We start from the raw sequence: 19,027 nt of genomic DNA, 5'->3' as shown, positions 1-19,027 counted from the left end.
GGGAGGTCTTTGTCAGAGCATACCTCAAAAAACGGGTCAAAGTGCGTGCTCCAGATTAGACAGAAGGGGGTTCAAACTACTGCACACAATGTTCACGAGCAGCTTCACTTAAATAAATTACTGTCTTTATTCACATTGTCAGTGTACAGCTGATTTCCACAATTAACACTTAGATCCTCACAGACTCCCTCTTGTGGACACCTCCATATAACAACGCTTCAGATCAAAACACAGCAGTAATCCAGTCATTAAAACCGTCAGAGATGGGCAGAGCCTAAACCCATACTCAAGTAACTCACTTAAAACAACGAGAGGGTGTCATTTTGTCTGTGGTAGCTGTACAAACAAACGAGCTGAACAAGTGTGTGATCTCTGAACTAAAAGTCCTGAGGGTGTGAACTAAGGTCAGTGGAACTCCTCAGGACAGGAACTTAAACATGAACCAGTCAGAGCTCTTTCTGGATCTTTTTGTTCTAAAATAAAAAAGCTGCAGCTTCGGGGAATCGTTGGTGTGACCCGATCACAAAGCAGCTCTGCAACGACACGTCATCACATCGAAGGAGAAAGCTTCACTCACGAATGCACTTAAAGTAGATGTACTTGAGTAACTGTATAAATCTCTACCCACCTCTGAAAAAACCGCTCCTCATTCAGCTGTTTATTCAGACGATTGTATTACTTGAATTCTGATATCACTCTGATATCAGACACAAAACCTGAGTAGAACCAACAGACAGCGGGGACACTGTAAAGGGTCCGATTCTCGTACATTCATCTCTGCTGTTAAGAATCAGCCGCTTTCACTTAATGAGCCCCTTTAACGAAGAAGAGTGTAAACATGCATTAGAGATTTAGACACTGAGAAACGGTGTGGGACTTTGTTCTCTGTAACTAGAGTCTCCTTGTATAGCGTCACATGCGAGAGATGAAGCAAGGAGATACATTCCCAATCATAAACATAGTTATTATATCCAGCATTACATTATTAGGGCATTATTAAGCTCATGTGTATTTATAATGAAGTATTTATGGTGTGTTTATGCACTCACTGGCCACTTCAGCTTTTAGATCCAGGAGTTAGAGGGTGCAGCTTATTATTTTGCAGCCAGAGCCACAGTTCTCTGGATATTTTTGGTAGACCACCATTAGTTTATTTCATTTCTGTTAAGAAAGGCCTTGAAATAAAAGCTATTCATGTTTAGGAGATATTTCTAAGGAGCTGTCTATATATAAATATAATGCATTCACATAAAGAAGTGGAAGGTTGAAAGGGGGAAAAAAGCCCAAGACTCAGGGGTTGAACTAAACCTGTCCCCATCAGATAAACTGCACTTATCACTGTCTTTGAGAGAGAGGAGAACAGATCTGTTTGTTTCCTTCCTTTCACTCTGAGAAGAACAGCACAACACTGTGTGGAGCTGGAGAGAAGAAACCCATGCTGAGAAAAGGAAACAGTCACAAAAGAAGAACATTTACAAATCAAACAACCACAAAAAAAATTGGAATATAGTAATAAATGCTGCTTTAACTGGAAATGAATCAACATGGGACGGTCTCTGACTTTTGCACAGCTCTGTCAATGACAGACCTGCAAAGTGGAGCTCATAAAGTGGTCAGTGAGTGGAAGCTGATGGGATTTGTTTCTAAGAGAGGAGTGTATTATTAATGTATTTATATTAAATACTTGCACAAAGAAAAAACACAACTAACTGGAACAGATAAAGTTTGACAAAATAAACAAAACAAAAAAGGCCTTCTTCTAACCTGCTTCTGGTTAGTGTCCCTCACAAAAGAAGGGCCCAAAATCACAGCAAGGGCAGATTGTTTGTTTATTAATAAGGCGTGTCCTGTGGAATAGAGGCGTGCCCTGCAGCTGTGGGGTGTGTGTCCTGTATGAAGGAGGTGTGTCATTTCACTCATGTGGAGCATCCCTTAGCTGTCGGGTGTGTCATTTCACAGAGGGGGTGTGTCCTATAGGAAGGGCGTTTATGTCCTGCAGCTGGGGTTGGAAAGTCCTGTTGAAGGGGGTGTGTGTCAATTCACTCAGGGGGTGCGTCCTGTATCTGAGGAGGCGTGTCCTGTTCTAGACGGTGTCCCGTGTGGTTGCCATGGTGACTGTGTCTGTCCTGAAAGATGTACAGGTTGTTGCTGGCGGCGATGGCTATGATGTTGTCTGTGGGGTGCCACGCCGTGTGGAGGATTTTTTTCCTGAAGTCCAGACTGTCCACACTGACGTCGCTCTCCCTCTTTTTCCTGCCCACACACACTCGGCGTGGCCGGAGCACCGCTCTCCTTTTACACACCTCCCGGCTGGCCTCCAGAGTCACGTCCCGTCGACTCGCGCGGTCAAACATCCGGAAGAAGTTATTATATGCTCCTGTCATTATTACACTGAGAAAGATTGAGGGAGGGACAATGATTCAGAAAAAAATTTACAGTGATACCTCGTTTTTTGCGGGGGATGCGTTCCAAGACCACCCGTGAAAAACGAATTACCGCGAAGTAGAGGAAAGTTATTTTTTTATGTATTTAACAAGTATTTGGACTTTTAAAACCCTCCTTGTGCTGTTAACAACCCACCCTTTGCATTAAACAGTCATTCTATAATGTTTTTCAGCTGGAACTACATGTGATATCCTAACAGTTTCTTTTATAGAGTAATTCCTAAGCTGTGATTTAGCGTAAGTCATTAGCGTAAATTTCACTCGGATGTGGACATGAACAAACATGTACTGTACATAAGAAATACTTGTAAATTATATATTTTGTCACCTACAGGCCTAGTCTAATACATGCAAATAATTTTTAAAAATACTTTTAATTTACACACCATAAGAAAATGATATTTTTAGGCACCCAGTCTAATAAATACTTTACAGTACACTAATAAAGATGAAAACATTAATCTATGCACCAATCACATTCGTCGTCTCTCCAATTCCCCCAATCACAGGTCATCTTACAGCGCACTATGTCAGCAAGAAGTTACTGTGCAGTATAATGCATGTCGTCTGCTACCAAGAGGATGCACAGGGTCTACTACATCATTTAAATTAATAACATATAGAATAATAAATGAACTAAAAAGAAGAGGAAAAGGATTTGAAAACGAAATCATAAAGATTTGTGCACTCTTCTTTGCTGACAACTGGCAAAAAATATAGAGGAATTTTATGACATTTTAATAGATTTAATGAAATATTTTGGCTATTCATCCGCGATATACCGGTCATAAGCCCCCTTGAAAAAACCCGCGAAGTAGCGAATCCGCGCTCACTGCTGCCCTCTAAAGGTCAGAGACGATGTCAGAGAAAAACTTCTCACCTGTCTGTTCCATTCCAGGCACATTCAAACTTATCAAAGATACAGTCGCTCTCGTAAAGCGTACAGAGTTTAGAGCGCAGGTAATCATGGACCTGTAAACACACACACACACACACACACACACACACACATTTATGAAAAACACTTGTAACGCACAGATTTCATCACCAAGAATATGTAATAACCTTCAAATGCCTGTGAGTACTGTTGCCCATTGCTATTGTTCTGAAAGGATGTGCAGCTTTTTAGGAGCCCATACTGAGAAAAAGATATATTTGCACAGGATCACTGACACTGGACTGAGCTGATGATTCTGTGTCATTTTTATATTTATATTTAAATAATAAAAAATATATATACACTTTTTTTAATGATACTGTATAATTACTGAGCATTTTTTCAATGAAAAATAAATAAGTGAACGGTGGAACTGTGTGTGTGTGTGTGTGTGTGTGTATGTATATGTATATGTATATATATGTTTGTGTGTGTGTGTGTGTGTGTGAGAGAGAGAAAGCGAGAGATAGACCTGGTAAGTCTCGACTGGTTTGTTCTCCATGTTCAGGTCCCACACTTTAGCGCTGAGGTAGTCTCTGGTCAGAAGGTAGCGTCCACTGTGACTGAACTTCACGTCAGACACTGAGGACACGATCTCTGAGAAAAACGATCGATTAGTGGGATCCACGGCCTCCTCAAACACTATGGCACACATACACACAGACACGCACAAAAAAAGAAGCCATTAAAATACAAATGATTGCATGAATTCATATTGATGTAGACATTTATTTAAAGGACATGAAAAGAAAGCCTTGAGTGTGTAAGAGCCTCACGTTTGGCATGCTGGTCACACAGAGCTCGCGAACGCATGTCACACAGCCGTGTGGTGCCTGTGCTGCTGCTGAAGGCCAGAAGGTGGCAGTGATGTGGATGGAACTCAGACACTGTGATCACCTCACTCAGTTCCTCCATGTTCTCTGGCTTCAGATCCACTATATCTGAAAGATGAGTTAAGGAAACACACACATACACACACATACACACACACATACACACCGTTGTGTAGGATACTGAAGCTCCGGTCAGTGATGTCCAGGTGCCAGAGGTTGATCCTCAGGTCATCGGCGGACAGGTAGGTCTCACAGTCGCTGTTAATGCTGATGGAGTTGATGTGGTATGCGTGAGCATTTGCAAACACTCTCCTCAGAGACGCCTCCACCAGCAGATCCATGGGCCGCAACACGGGGACCTAAAACACACATCGCTGTGAGAATCTGACCCAGACTGTAAACAAAACTCCACCTTAAGTTGGGGGCACCTTAAAAGAGAGTAATTCTCTTATTATAAATGGTGTGCACAAATATTCAAATACACCATGTGGAAATTCTGTAAAATGGAAATTGAAAAGGCCTTTTTCCATTGTAGATGAAAAAATCTACAAGGATATAACGTGACAGCAACAAAATATACATCACATATATAAAATAAACACACACACACACACACACGCGTGTGTGCTCACTCACACCTGGAGTGAAGTGATTCTGGAAATGTCCTTCATTCGTCCCTCTTCATCTTTCAGGTTGTACCCTTCAGGTCGTTTGTCTCTCTCACTCACCTTCCACAGCTTGATGGTCTTATCTGAAAAGACACACACACACAAACGCTTTTCTTTCAGAACCATAGTTAACACATCAACAATTTCACACACTCACCCAGTCACTTACATTGTCCTCACTTACACAGTCACTAACATAATTTATCAAAACAAAACATCACCATTGGTGGTGAGGAGGAAGTGGGCAGAGTTAAGCTGAGGTAACCAACGGATCTTATTGATCTTCTCCTCAATCTCCAAACTCTTCAAATAATCAAATTCTGGCTCATGACTCTGAAACGTGCTGTACACGTTATACTCCCCCTGAGAGAGAGAGAGAGAGAGAGAGAGAGAGAGAGAGAGAGAGAGAGAGAGAGAGAGAGAGAGAGAGAGAGAGAGAGAGAGAGAGAGAGAGAGAGAGATAGCGAGGGAAGGGGTGTTGTGTTGTTGATTACAGTAACAAAGGCACAGTGTGCAGTAATTTTTGTTGCAGTTCTTTTTTCAGTTTTGTCCTCAGTCGTACCTGAGGTTCTCTCTGGAAGATGACCACTCGCCCACCCTTGTCACCTGTGGCCAGGAACTCTCCTGATTGGCTGAATTCCACCGCAGAAATGACATCAGCTGAATCGGGGTTAAGAGAAACAAACAAAACAATATTATTTATTATGCAGATGTTCCATAATGGTGTCTAACGTGGCTGACCACACTGTTCAGTTACATAGGTTGAGCTCTATTTAAAAAGCTCTCACTATGTCCTAAACCACCTCAGAAATCTGGTACACCTTAATTAAGATCTGTGTATAGTACATGCACTGAACATATGAGGTTCGTAATGTGGTGTGAGTGACATAAAACACTGCAATCCTGCCTACGTCACTTAGATTCACTATGTACAAAATGGCAGTGGGCAGTTGAGTTGTGTGTGTGTGTGTGTGCGTTTGTGTGTGTGTGGACAGTGTCATGGTTACTGTAATTATGTGAAAACCAGAGCCAGTGTCCAGATGTGATTTCTGCAAAACTCTAATCAAATCTGAGTAGTGTGCGCTGGTTTAGTGGAGCTATTGCTCACTCACCTTCTGAGAAAATCTGATGTGCCACAAACATATGAAAGCGTGGCCGGTCAAAAGGATTAATGCTTTATTTCTTCTGTAAAACTGACCTCAGTACTGGCCACTAAATAAGAATTACATATGTGGATAACACGTTACAATAAGGGTACATTAATTAACAGTACTTAAGATAGTTTTGAGTAATAACACTAAACTGTTAAGTAAAGTCACAATTAGTAATGACAGAAACACTATTTAGGATTTTATAAAATCCTAAAAGAATGCTACTTAATGCTAGTTCTTGTTTATTATCATTTCTTAATGATTAATTGTAACATTACTTAATAATTTTTATTTAATTATTACTGTCGTTATTATCATGATTTACGTATCCTTATTGTAAAGATTTACCCATAAGTGGGACAGTGTGGACTAGAACTCATCCTGTTTCTACAAATGTCAGAGAACAAACCAAACATTGAGAGAGAGAGAGAGCCTTTATGTTAAAGGACCAACACATACTATTTTTACCGTAAAGTAACAGCTTCAAAATCACTGTGATGCTCTACTGAGCTGTAATAAGGAGAATGGAGCCTCTGTCATTGCTAATCTGGGCTCAGCACTACAGAAACTGCATTATGTAACTTTTGTAGGAGGGTAGGAAACCATCCCCTTTCCATCGCCTCCCTATTGGTTTAGTACAGTTGCTGTAAATAAAAATTACACTAGAAGGAGCCATAGAAGCAAAAACCCAAATCCTATCTAGTGATACTTTAAAATAGTAACTTGAAAAGGATGAGGCCGGAGTAAATACTGACTACTGGATACTGAATCTTACACATGGTCCCTTTAATGTAAGATAAATGATCTTCTAACAGAATAAACAAGCACTCTAGTTGAAATATTATATAGAGAACTGCACAGATTTTTCTCTACAACTAAACATTTAATGTCAGAACACTCTGAATGACTTAGCTATGATTAAATAATGGAGAAAGCAAATAAAATCTTCTTGAAAACAGCTAAATAATGTTAAAATATAAGATTTAATATGATTTCGCTAAGTGAAATATATTTTTTTGCATTGTATATACTCTCTGTGTAGTGTTTAAATGGGATAAAAAAAAGAATAAAATAAAACTGAATAAAAGTAAACCTCCTGTTCATTACCCTCTGTGTACTCCGGCTCCAGGGCCGAAAGCTCGGAACAGAGAACAGGGCTCAGCATTCTGGGAGAGGGGAAGGGTCTACAGCTCAACCAATCCTGCAAAAGAAGGAGGAGTTAAAACACTTCTGACGGACAGAAATAGAGATTAGTTATAGCATAAACATTATGGCAATATACAGAATCCATTTTAATGTGTTGTTATTGAATCATGTGGGTCAGTCTCACAGCATGTGCACAGATCAACACACAATCACAGGGGTGTCAGAGGCCTGAGATTAGCTAATCTAATCTAATCCTTATCAGACATAAACAGAAGATTATGACCCCAAATCCCAGATCAGACTCACTCGCGCAGTTGTTGTCTGGGCCGGAGTGTGTGGACTGTCCCAGAGTGTGTGTCTGGAGTGTAAAAAGGAGATTACACCGCTTCACTGAAGCTAACAGACTCTAACACTCACAGCAGCGCAGAACTGTGCAAAAGTCAGAAACCACCATTTATTCATGTCTTTTTTAGTCAAAACAGCCATTAAATACAAGTAATTCAGTTTTTTAAAAGAGAGGAACAAAAGAAGAACATATATTTTTTGCAGAATTTACACAAAAGCCTTAACAGTTTAATGTGATATTAACATAGTTTTAATTATGAGGTAATTATTAAATACTGCAATCTTTTTCTTTATTTACAACGTCCATGATTATCCTGGGCCCTGATGTACTTTTAAAAACACTCTCTTTGTCTTGTGCAGTTGTTAGGAGCCCCATATTCTCAATAATATTTAATACTTTTTTGATATTCAGTTTTGTGCATTTGCTCACTTTCCTCTTCCTTGTGCAGGTGGATTTCTGTGTGTGATCTCCTCAAAAATATGTCCAGAAAGATGTAAAATATTTTAAAATAAATAAATTAATAATATTTAACATATATTTACATAAATCATGCATGGTCACAGACTTTTGCACATTAAAATATATCTCATGTCATAATAAAAAACATAATTAGGATAGAAACAGCTTTTTAATGGTCAGAATAATATAATACAATATAATATAATATAATAGCTAATATAACAGGTTATTACAAATGTTGAAGTAATATTAATAATATACCATGGTTTATTTATATATTTCTCAGATTCTTATTCGTATTTACTAGTCCACCTTAAATGATACACCAGACAGAAAAAATGTTATATTGAATTTATCTGGGTCACCTTAAATAAAAGCTTCTTTAGGGTAGGGGGAAAAATCGTCTTCTTACTCAAATGTTCCACTCTACCTTTACGGATGCATCATTTAAGGTGGAATTTTCGTATTCCATACCACGAAATGGCGCATCATTTAAGGTGGAATGAGGAAAATCGTCACGTGAGCATTAAGGTGGAATGAAAAATCTGTCCGCCAGCCTTTTAGTCTAATTCACAGTGCACCATTTAAGGTGGAATGGAATATTCGTCAAATAAAAATAAAAAATACAAGTGTTTTCCGTGGGTATACCAACATATTATCAAACAAACAAGACACGACATCCACATTTCTCACCTCCTTCAGTCAGTCACATTGTTGTTGATGCAGTTCTGCTCAGAGGGACGTCTTCATTCAGCTTCATCTCTGAGGACTTGTGTGTTTGTGTGTGTGTGAAGAGAAAGGGAGAAGAACAGAAGCATCCTTTCCTCCTCCATCAGCATCTCCACTCACCACAAAGCCTCATGAGGAGAAAAACAACACGACATGGACATTACACAGAAAACCTCGCATGGGCGATCCTCGGGTCAGTTCATCCTGCTGCTAGGAGCTGGAATACTGAGGGAATATGTCGTTGGTAATGGGAAATAAACCCCTGTGTAGGTGGTGAATGACAGAGGGATCCCAGAAAGAATCGATTCTCCTATTCTAAGTATTGAAGAATCGAGTCCTTTGGAATCGGTTTCACACAAATCGTTAAATTGATATATACTCATTAAAATACTTACGTATTCCGTAAGGATTTACTTATTACGTAAATATATACGTAGTCTCATGTTTTCGGAATTATTGTAGAAAATTAATAATTAAATATACTTGCAGTAAATCATAAAGGTTTCAATGTCCTTATGAAAGCTAGTTTATTTCATATATTTTCTAATTCTGTGCAACAAAACGAAGCTCTTTTGATGTTAACCCTTAGTGGTATTAAATGGCACTCCGTTTTTTAATTCAGGTGTGGAGCTGAATCATGTACCATCACTTGGTAAACGATTCAGAGTCGATTCCAAACGATTTGAGCAGCTCCAGAGGGAGGAGCAACGTCCTGCTGCATCCACATCCACTCCTCCCCCACCAAGCACGCACGCACGCACGCACACACACACACAGACACACAAACACACAACGCATCTCACTCCATCTCAGCCAATCCTGCGGCAGCATGGGCAACCACAGCCAATCAGACACCAGGTCTCCTTCCCAACAGCTACATGGTGTGGTCACCTAGCAACCATATCATTCAGCATCAGCATCCCTTATATAAACTTGGCTGAAACCTTCAGAGCCCAGACCAGGGTTTCCCTAGAATCTACGTTTCTGGGAAGCCTTTGTAACACTGCAATGAGGATCTGATTGCAGCCACAATAGCATGAGTGAGGTGAGGTCCACCAGCGCTGTGGCATATGGTGTCAATAACTTTAAAACCATAGAAATATGTCCTTTCATTATGTATTTCTTGTATTTTCTTTCTTTTGAATGATAAATTTAGAGTTTTTTTTGTTTTCTTTGCATGAAAAACACTATGGCACAGAAAAGAGAGACTTCACAGTTGCTGAATTGTTTTATTTAATGTGAAAGAAATATTTAATATTTGTTTTTCAGTTTAAACAGAGGTTTTGTTTAATACTTAAATATATACAGTCCGTTCCAAACAGGCTGTTTTTGCAGACTAGTTTAATGCAAGTTAGGCTTCGACTGGAGACATTGAGAAGAACATTTTGAAAGTTTAACAATGTCTAGTGAGGATAAGGGTTTTCTGTTGTGTGATATACTCAGCGCATGTCCTTCAAAATTTTTCACGAGTTCAGCCCCAGTTTAAAAGAAGCAGCACTGATCAGGAAAAAGGAAGAGTTTTAAGAGACTTTAGAAAGAGAAGTCCTCTGGCTTTGTCCGTTTATCTCTGGGCACTCTGCCCATGTTGTAGAACTCTGTGTTGGGCCTCATGTCGGTGAGGTGAGCGAGACGGTTGGACATGGCAAAGAATGCAGCAATGGAAGCGATATCCCAGATGTCCTCACGATCAAAGCCAACAGCCTCCAAAGCACTGAGGTGTTTATCCGTCACTGTTTCACTGCGACAAACACACAGAACAAAGTCCAGCATCACACGCTCTCGCTCTGACAGGTCCGCAACCTGGTAATTTACTGTCACCTGCAAGATGAGAAAACACACACACCAGTGACACATTCATTCACACGTGTGTTAACCCCTGGTAAAATGTCTGTTTTTTGTTGATTTTCTGGGTGAAAATAAATGAAAGAGAACTCACTTTTGAACATTTATAAGGTTTTATTATTGGAAAATTAACATTGTCTAAAAAGTAAAAATAAACACAGCACATTTCATATTTTACATTTATTTCCTTACATTTCATGTATTCACTGAAACACGGACACACACACTCTTAAAAATAAAGGTGCTACAAAAAGGTTCTTTGAAGGATTCCACAGAAGAACCACTTTTGGTTCCATAAAGAACCATTTTAACTGATATGTTTAAGTTGGTAAAGAACATTAAGACCGACAGATTAAAAAAAAAATAATTAATTAAAAGGTTCTTCACACTCAAAGGTTCTTAATGGAATTTAACATTTTGTAGCACCTTTATTTATTAAAAATAAAGTACAAACAGGATTCTAAAAAAGTTGTGACACTAAACAAATTGTGAATAAAAACTGAATGCAATAATATGGAGATGACAAATGTCAATATTTTATACATAATAGAACATAGATGACAGATAAAAAGTTTAATCTGAGTAAATGTAACATTTTAAAGAAAAAATATGTTGATTCAAAATTTCACGGTGTCAACAAATCCCAAAAAAGTTGGGACAAGTAGCAATAAGTAGCTGGAAAAAGGAAACTGAACATATAACGAACAGATGGAAGACCAATGAACACTAATGCCACTGTCAAGGAAATAACAGAATGGGCTCAGGAATACTTCCAAAAAGCATTGTCAGTGAACACAATCCACCGTCACATCCGCTGTTGCCAACTGAAACTCTACAGTGCAAAGAGGAAGCCATTTCTAAGCAAGCTCCACAAGCTCAGACATTTGCACTGGGCCAGGGGTCTTTTAAAATGGAGTGTGGCAAAATGGAAGACTGTTCTGTGGTCAGATGAGTCAGGATTTGAAGTTCTTTATGGAACACTGTGACGCCATGTCATCCGGACCAGAGAGGACAAGGATAACCCAAGTTGTTATCAACGCTCCGTTCAGAAGCCTGCATCACTGATGGTATGGGGTTGCATGAGTGCTGGTGGCATGGGCAGCTTGCATGTCTGGAAAGGCACCATTAATGCAGAGAACTATGTTCAGGTTCTAGAACAACATATGCTCCCATCTAGACGTCATCTCTTTCAGGGAAGACCCTGCATTTTTCAACAAGATAATGCCAGACCACATTCTGCAGCAATCACAACATCATGGCTACGTAGGAGAAGGATCCAGGGACTGAAATGGCAGCCTGCAGTCCAGACCTTTCACCTATAGAGAACATTTGGTGCATCATAAAGAGGAAGGTGCGACAAAGAAGGCCCAAGAAGATTGAACAGTTAGAGGCCTGTATTAGAAATGAATGGGAGAGCATTCCTATTTCTAAACTTGAGAAACTGGTCTCCTCTGTCCCCAGACGTCTGTTGAGTGTTGTAAGAAGAAGGGGGGATGCCACACAGTGGTAAAAAATGGCCTTGTCACAACTTTTTTGGGATTTGTTGATGCCATGAAATTTTGAAACAACATATTTTTCCCTTAAAATGATACATTCTCTCAGTTTAAACTTTTGATCTGTGATTTGTGTTCTATTCTGAATAAAATATTAGATGTTGCCATCTCCACATCATTGCATTCAGTTTTTATTCACAATTTGTTTAGTGTCACAACTTTTTGGAATCTGGTTTGTATACAACAAAAGTGAAGACCTTACACAATTAAACCAGGAACATAATTAAAAAACACTAAACTATGACTATGTAAAGAAACTAAGCATAATGGACATATGTGTCTATGTAGCTCATAACTTGTACACTGCTGTGGTGTTGTGCAAAGACCATGGCAATAAATACACATGTGCAGTATTGTGCAAATAGCATAGCCATAAAGTGCACCGTGCATTACTGCAACAGCAGTATTACAGCAGCAATAGATGTAATAGATCAGGAAGAGTATAAATGTGTCTGCAAAGCCAGTATAGTTCAATAATGGTATATATATGTGTGTGTGTGTGTGTTAGTATGTACTCACCTGATCGGCAAGTGTGGGTTTCTTTGAGTAGATGCGGTGCAGTGCACTGTGGGATACCACACAGTAAAGGCAGTGATTATGGGCGCTGGTTGCCACAACAATCAGCTCTCGATCTGCCTTTGACAAACCACCTGCAAAAAACATGCATAAACAAACCGCATCTCCCTTTCAACAAAACAACATCTGAAAGAAGTATACCACAGTTCCTTCATCTCAGAATTAAATCTTCAGCTCCAGTGTGGATGTCAGATGTACCTGGGAAAATGTTTCCTTTTGTGTTATGTGTGTTTTCAGTAAATCAGAGTCTCTCACCAGTCTCTTTGTTCATGAGAGCATTATAATAAGAGAAAAAGGCTCTGAACTCCTCAGGACGATAAGCGAGGACCTTGAAGACGTTGGGCAAGAAGCCGCCCTGTGAAACAAGGACAGTACGAAGTGTCTGTTAGTTTTCCTGCTATGTTGGCTTTTACATTTCTGATATTCTAAGTGTTGCTCTACATTATGACATGGATATAAATGCAATAAATATAAAAATCAATCAAACAAACTTTAAAAATGCCATGCCTTGGCCTCAACCTCCTCCATCAGCTCCACAATATCATAGGGCAGGCTTTTCTTGTGAGGGACTGGATAGCGGCTGATTCTGTCGTCTTTTCTCTCTTCTTCCTCTGTACTACTGTAGAGTCGGAGACTGTACGGTATTCTGTGACAGACTCTGCTTTCCTTCAGAACGGAAGACTGCAAATATTCAAACAAAGAAGAGCTGTTAACATTTTAGAAATTATTAATCTGCAAACTTTATCAAAGCTGCACTTGTCAGAGTTGCAGAGGAGCACTTCAATAACATTACATATTTACATTGTTTAAAAGGCACCAACAGAGGAGAAAAACGTAAAGTTAAAAGTAAAAACCCTCTGAAGGAATTCATTCTGGCTTCCTGGCTTTTCCAATAATCTCAGACCAGACTCAGAGGGCCAGTGCAATTGAAACACAATTCTGGGGAGGATTTTTACTTTTTGAACAGGATTTTGCCACATCTAGGTACAATTACACTGTTGGGACTAAAGACTGTCACCCACTCCAACTTTAACACTCGTTGTTCATTCCCTCAGCTCCTCTGACCACACTGGGACTCTTTGTATTTCTGCAATTACAGACTGTATGGTCAGAGGAGCTGAGAGAATGGATAATGAGTGCAGAATATTAGTGCGATAATGTATTTTTTGCTCAGGAAGTGTATCCTCCACGTTAAGGGCAATTAAATGTAAGTCTAAAGCATTTCTTACCATCGTGGCCACAACAGAAGAACGAATAACCATTCTCACGCCCCAATAGAACATTTTTAACTTCTTACAAACCACAAAAATGACAAACACTTCATAAACTACAAGCTGCAAAACCTGCAGTAGCTCAGTAAACAAAGCCCTGCCTTCACCGTTCTCAGCCAAACAGAGAGCAGGACTCAGACACCGCCCCCTTTTTAGACCAATGGAATTCTTTAATTCCTTTTACCGAGAGGTCACACAATAAAAACAGTCCAGTTATTGTGCATTCAAGACAGGACTCTTACTTGTGGAATTCAGTGTAAAAATACACCCAAAATAAAAGTATAATTTGAATAAACTGGAAAAAAAATAAATGAAAGAATACGCTCCGTTTTCCACGAGGCAAAATACATTATAACAGTGAACAGCAACAGCATTGCCAAATAAACCAACAATTTAATGAATTAAATTACATTTCATCCACTGAGAAATCTATGTATTTATAATAATACCCATTGTCTTTAGACAAAAAACTACTGTTAAATATCCCAGTCTAATAATTAATGAATGTTGTCCTTTGTTGCATGTTAATGAAGAATTTTATTATTTAATATTAACGATGAAAACATTGCATGTGGTATGGTTTTACTTGGACAATAGAAAAAGAAACCCCAAAAAAGGGGATTTATTAAGACTTTTATTTTGAAAAACTGTTGCTGCGTTTCCGCAACTGTGCTTCGTGTGAGTGTTGGTGTTTGTGTCTGAGCTGCGGAGATATATCCTCCGTTTTCAGTCTGAAGATCGAATAAAGAAGGACGTCACTGCGATGGGGGGCTACGGGGTGATGAGTAATGGCGAGTCTGTGGATTATTCCGTTCATGAAGCGTGGAACGAAGCTACGAACGTTTATTTGTTAGTGATTCTGGTCAGTTTCGCCCTGCTGCTCTACGCCAGAAAGTAAGACCCTCGTTTAGATAATGTATTACATTAATATCCACCATAATTACACTCTAACATGTCATTTATCACCAGCATAGACCAGAATAACCCACCAACCTACCGTTTAACCCTAACATAGATGTGAATACCTCTCTAACGTATCATTTATAACTAATAAAGGCCAGAATAACACACTAGGGCGGCACGGTGTAGTGTCGCAGTCACACAGCTCCAGGGACCTGGAGGTTATGGGTTCGATTCCTGCTCCGGGTGACTGTCTGTGAGGACTTGTGTTCTCCCCGTGTCCGCGTGGGTTTCCTCCGGCTGCTCCGGTTTCCTCCCACATTCCTCCCACGTTGGTAGGTGGATTGGCGACTCAAAAGTGTCCGTAGGTGTGAGTGAATGTGTGTGTGTGTCTATATTGCCCTGTGAAGGACTGGCGCCCCCTCCAGGGTGTATTCCTGCCTTGCGCCCTGTGATTCCAGGTAGGCTCTGGACCCACCGCGACCCTGAATTGGATAAGCGGTTACAGATAATGAATGAATGAATAACACACTAATTTACAGTTTTGCTCCAGTATAGATGAAAATAACCATCAAAATGATCATTTTACATTAATATAGCAATAATATAGACCATATTAACCAACTTACATCGTTTATATAACAATGTAACGTATGACTTATCGCCAATAGAGCACTAATATAAACAATAACACCCCACTAACAGATCATTTAACACTAAAATATACGGTAAAACTCTAACTTATGGTTTATTACTGAAACAGTCCGCAGTATCCCACTAAACTGTTTAACAGTGACATAGACCAATATTAACCCTGTAATTGATCATTTATCACTAATAGATATAGCACAATCCTATAAATTATTGTTTAACCCAAATATAGACAGTTACAACCCACTTATAATTTAACCCCCTGTAATTATTTTTAACAGTAATATAGACCATATAGACTCCTCTCTGTTACATCAGGTAAAAGCTTTTCAACTGCACACGCAGGAAAAAAAAATGACTCCAGGTTGTTCCTGATTGAAACATTACCTGTTGTCACATGATCGTCCCCACTCTCCTCAGTCCTTCTTTACCTCTGCTCCTCAGGAATAAGAGGAAGATCATGCGCATCTTCACAATGCCACCCACAGTCGGCTCCTCGCCGGAGCCCAACTTCTACGACAGTTTACAGAAGGTCCGACTGAGGCAGCAGCTGGAGATGTATTCTCTTGGTGAGTGTTTTTATGCAGTGCAGGATAATCAGCTCATGCCTTGAGCATCTTTCCTAACTTTTTAAAGGCCTTAATTTTCTTCTCTTTATTTTTTAGCACGGAAGTTTGACCAGCAGCAGCAGCAACAGCAGCAGCAGACGGAGGTGCAGGAGAGTGTCCAGCTTTCGATGGAATGAGTGAGACCCAGCAGCCGGCTTGCTGTCTGTACAAATGTTAATAAACTTCGTGCTTAGTTTAATCTTATTTATGATTTAAACCGGTCCACACAGGTCTTTAGCTCATCATTTGTTTTCTAATCTGCTCTGAAACTGCCTCGGAGCTCAGTGAAGAGCAAACACATGGGGAGAACCTGTCTGTATCCGACTGGGAGATAATCTTAATATATTTACTTTCTAAAAAACAAGCCGAAGGACTGTAGACACCTCTGTGTATTATATTACTTCGGAAATGAAGGGTATCACTCAGGAGTTTGTTCCCCGTTTACTGCACGAACGGCATCTTCTCTTCTAGGAAGGTTTTCTACTGGTGATTGGAACATTGCTGTGAGGAAAAGAGCGCTAACAGCTTTACTGAAATAGGGTGCAGATGCTTGAGGATCAATTCTGGATCACAAACACCACTCCAACTTCCCCTCTGAAGTATGAGATAGAGCTCCAGTGAACACAGTCCCACTGGTACACAGCCCAGCTCACCCCATTTCATGTCAAGCTTTATTATGGAGTTTTTACAAAGTCCACAATGTGTGCACATTTAAAACACCTACCGTCAGTAATTATAAAGGGTATCTACAAACCTCAGGGCATGTAGTGCACATGAAAGTAGTCTGTACCCTCTCCATTATCGCTTTGATAAGACTGCTGTATACTTTGATCAGTCTCTGTCAGTGGAATTGGATTATTGTGGTGTTGTGCTGCCATCTAGTGGATATTTTGAATAGTGCTGGAAAATATTTATAGACGAAAACATATTTTGAGCATCTGCTTATTCAATAACAGCGTGTGGAATTAAATATTGACCTCCTATATTTACAAAATATATATCAAATGTGTTTTTTTGTTTTAAATTCAGGGGCTTTATATAAAAAAAGGATTTCTCAGTGTATCCAGATAAGAGTCCAGAGTCATTCCTGTCCAATAGGGAAAGAGCTGAGGGACACAGTTATTGGACAGGCATGAGTTATGTAGCTAAGTTACCGAGCTTTGAGTTATTCCCACCGAAGGGTTCAAATGTGAGTTTGTGTTCGTACAGGAGATGACATCTGAAAAGATTATATATTATCGCCCTCTGCTGGAGATTTGGTGAATTGCATCTTATATAGTGAAACTCTTCAGGTTCCTTTTCATCTTCATCTCTCTGAGACTGACTATTTCTTTTTTCTTTTTTGGGCACAACAGGTCACTGTAGTTTTGATGTGTCTGTGTTGAGGGGTGTTAAAGATGTTTCTTTTTTTCCGGTGCCTGGGACTTTTTATTTCTTTACTTTCCGTGTGATTTAAATTGCATTGACTGTGTTGCATTAAACAGGAATTACATCATCACACAGAGACCCACCTAAAACATGTAAATAAAGGAATTAATCATGAGAATATGGACTGTCATCATTTTCCAGTTATGTTTATAATGTGTTAATAGTTTGCATTATTTTGTAAATAGAATGTCTTTTTTTAAAGTTGTATATGGGATTATGAGAGAAAAGAAGGATCTGACAGTGTCTTGGTGTTTGGAGTCCACCTCTTTTATTCAAAATGAATAGCTATTGTTTAAAAGCTGTTCTGGCTGGAAATTAAATGGTGTTTTGCAGGAAAATCTAAAGATAGTCTGAATCTCTGAAATCCTCTGAAACACAGGATCCCAGATAAATATGAAACTTGAGTGAGTTTGAGGAAGATTAACTCCTCACAGGAGAGGAGAGAAAGATTCAAAGGGGGATTGTGAGGAGGAGGACAGGGGGAAAGGGGGATTGTGAGGAGAAGGAGGAGAGGGGAAAAGAGGGATTGTGAGGAAGGGGAGGAGAGGAGCGAAAGGGATTGTGAGGAGAAGAGGGGGGAAAAGGGATCATGAGGAGAAGGAGAGGGGGAAAGAGGGATTGTGAGGAGAAGAGGGAAAGGGGGATTGTGAGGAGGATGAGAGGGGGAAAGGGATTGTGAGGAGGAGGAGAGGGGGAAAGGGATTGTGAGGAGGAGGAGGGGGAAAGATGGATTGTGAGGAGGAGGAGAGGGGAAAGAGGGACTGTGAGGAGGAGGAGGGGGAAAGGGATTGTGAGGAGGAGGAGAGGGGGAAAAGGGATTGTGAGGAGGAGGAGGGGGAAAGATGGATTGTGAGGAGGAGGAGAGGGGGAAAGAGGGATTGTGAGGAGGAGGAGGAGGAGGGGGGGATTTTGAGGAGGAGGAGGGGGGGTTTGAGGAGGAGGAGAGGGGGAAATATGGATTGTGAGGAGGAGGAGTGGGGGAAAGGGATTGTGAGGAGGAGGGGGAAGAGGGGGAAAGAGGGATTGTGAGGACGAGGAGGAGGAGAGGGGGAAAGAGGGATTGTGAGGAGGAGGAGGAGGAGGAGGAGAGGGGGAAAGAAGGATTGTGAGGAGGAGGAGGAGGAGGAGGAGAGGGGAAAAGAGGGATTGTGAGGAGCAGAGGAGGAGTGAATATGCCAGAGGAGGAGAAATCGTCAAATGGAATAAAACAGTCTCAGGTTTCTCAGAGAGAGAGAGAGATGGAGTGAGGGAGAAGGTTCAGCGGAGAGATGGAAGGCAGGTGGAGGATCTGATTAAAAGGAAAAAAAAGCTTTTCTGTCGTTCCTCGTATCACTCGTGTGTTTCTTCTCCCTTGTTCTTTTGAAGTGTGGTGGTGTCTTCCCGGGACGACTCACTACAGCCGGAGAAAAGAAGTCCCCCCTCCCCCTCCCCCTCCCCCTCCCCGGCTCAGGCCTCTGGAGATGAAGAGAACAGCGGCTTCTCTTC

General features: G+C 40.3%; 3 protein-coding genes across 5 annotated transcripts; 1 reads left to right on the top strand and 2 right to left on the bottom strand.

Annotated features, from left to right (window-relative positions):
* Positions 1–128: 128 nt before the first annotated feature.
* ppp2r2cb (protein phosphatase 2, regulatory subunit B, gamma b) lies at positions 129–8,978 on the bottom strand. Of its 3 annotated transcripts, none has more exons than XM_066649241.1 (11): positions 8,678–8,978; positions 7,486–7,608; positions 7,141–7,234; positions 5,445–5,542; positions 5,104–5,245; positions 4,853–4,965; positions 4,396–4,573; positions 4,158–4,322; positions 3,854–4,023; positions 3,325–3,416; positions 129–2,391 (listed from the first exon to the last, which is right to left on the bottom strand). In XM_066649241.1, the coding sequence occupies exons 3-11, from the start codon at positions 7,196–7,198 to the stop codon at positions 2,040–2,042; spliced, it is 1,368 nt and encodes a 455-aa protein (XP_066505338.1). In that variant the 5' UTR covers positions 7,199–7,234; positions 7,486–7,608; positions 8,678–8,978; the 3' UTR covers positions 129–2,039. The 3 variants fall into 3 exon arrangements, with proteins under 3 accessions (XP_066505338.1, XP_066505339.1, XP_066505337.1); XM_066649242.1 differs by lacking the exon at positions 8,678–8,978 and adding an exon at positions 7,955–7,975; XM_066649240.1 differs by lacking the exon at positions 7,486–7,608.
* Positions 8,979–9,961: 983 nt separating this feature from the next.
* si:ch211-175m2.5 (uncharacterized protein LOC568697 homolog) lies at positions 9,962–14,056 on the bottom strand. Its single transcript, XM_066649991.1, has 5 exons — positions 13,914–14,056; positions 13,192–13,365; positions 12,940–13,039; positions 12,628–12,758; positions 9,962–10,531 (listed from the first exon to the last, which is right to left on the bottom strand). The coding sequence occupies exons 1-5, from the start codon at positions 13,965–13,967 to the stop codon at positions 10,244–10,246; spliced, it is 747 nt and encodes a 248-aa protein (XP_066506088.1). The 5' UTR covers positions 13,968–14,056; the 3' UTR covers positions 9,962–10,243.
* Positions 14,057–14,624: 568 nt separating this feature from the next.
* On the top strand, positions 14,625–16,733 carry smim19 (small integral membrane protein 19). Its single transcript, XM_066649499.1, has 3 exons — positions 14,625–14,849; positions 15,951–16,075; positions 16,172–16,733. Exons 1-3 carry the CDS (start codon positions 14,719–14,721, stop codon positions 16,249–16,251), a joined length of 336 nt encoding a protein of 111 aa, XP_066505596.1. The 5' UTR covers positions 14,625–14,718; the 3' UTR covers positions 16,252–16,733.
* Positions 16,734–19,027: the final 2,294 nt, after the last annotated feature.

The sequence above is a fragment of the Hoplias malabaricus genome, chromosome 17 (assembly GCF_029633855.1).
Source record: "Hoplias malabaricus isolate fHopMal1 chromosome 17, fHopMal1.hap1, whole genome shotgun sequence".
NCBI classification, from domain to species: Eukaryota; Metazoa; Chordata; class Actinopteri; order Characiformes; family Erythrinidae; genus Hoplias; species Hoplias malabaricus.
This window is presented reverse-complemented; position numbering and strand designations above follow the sequence as displayed.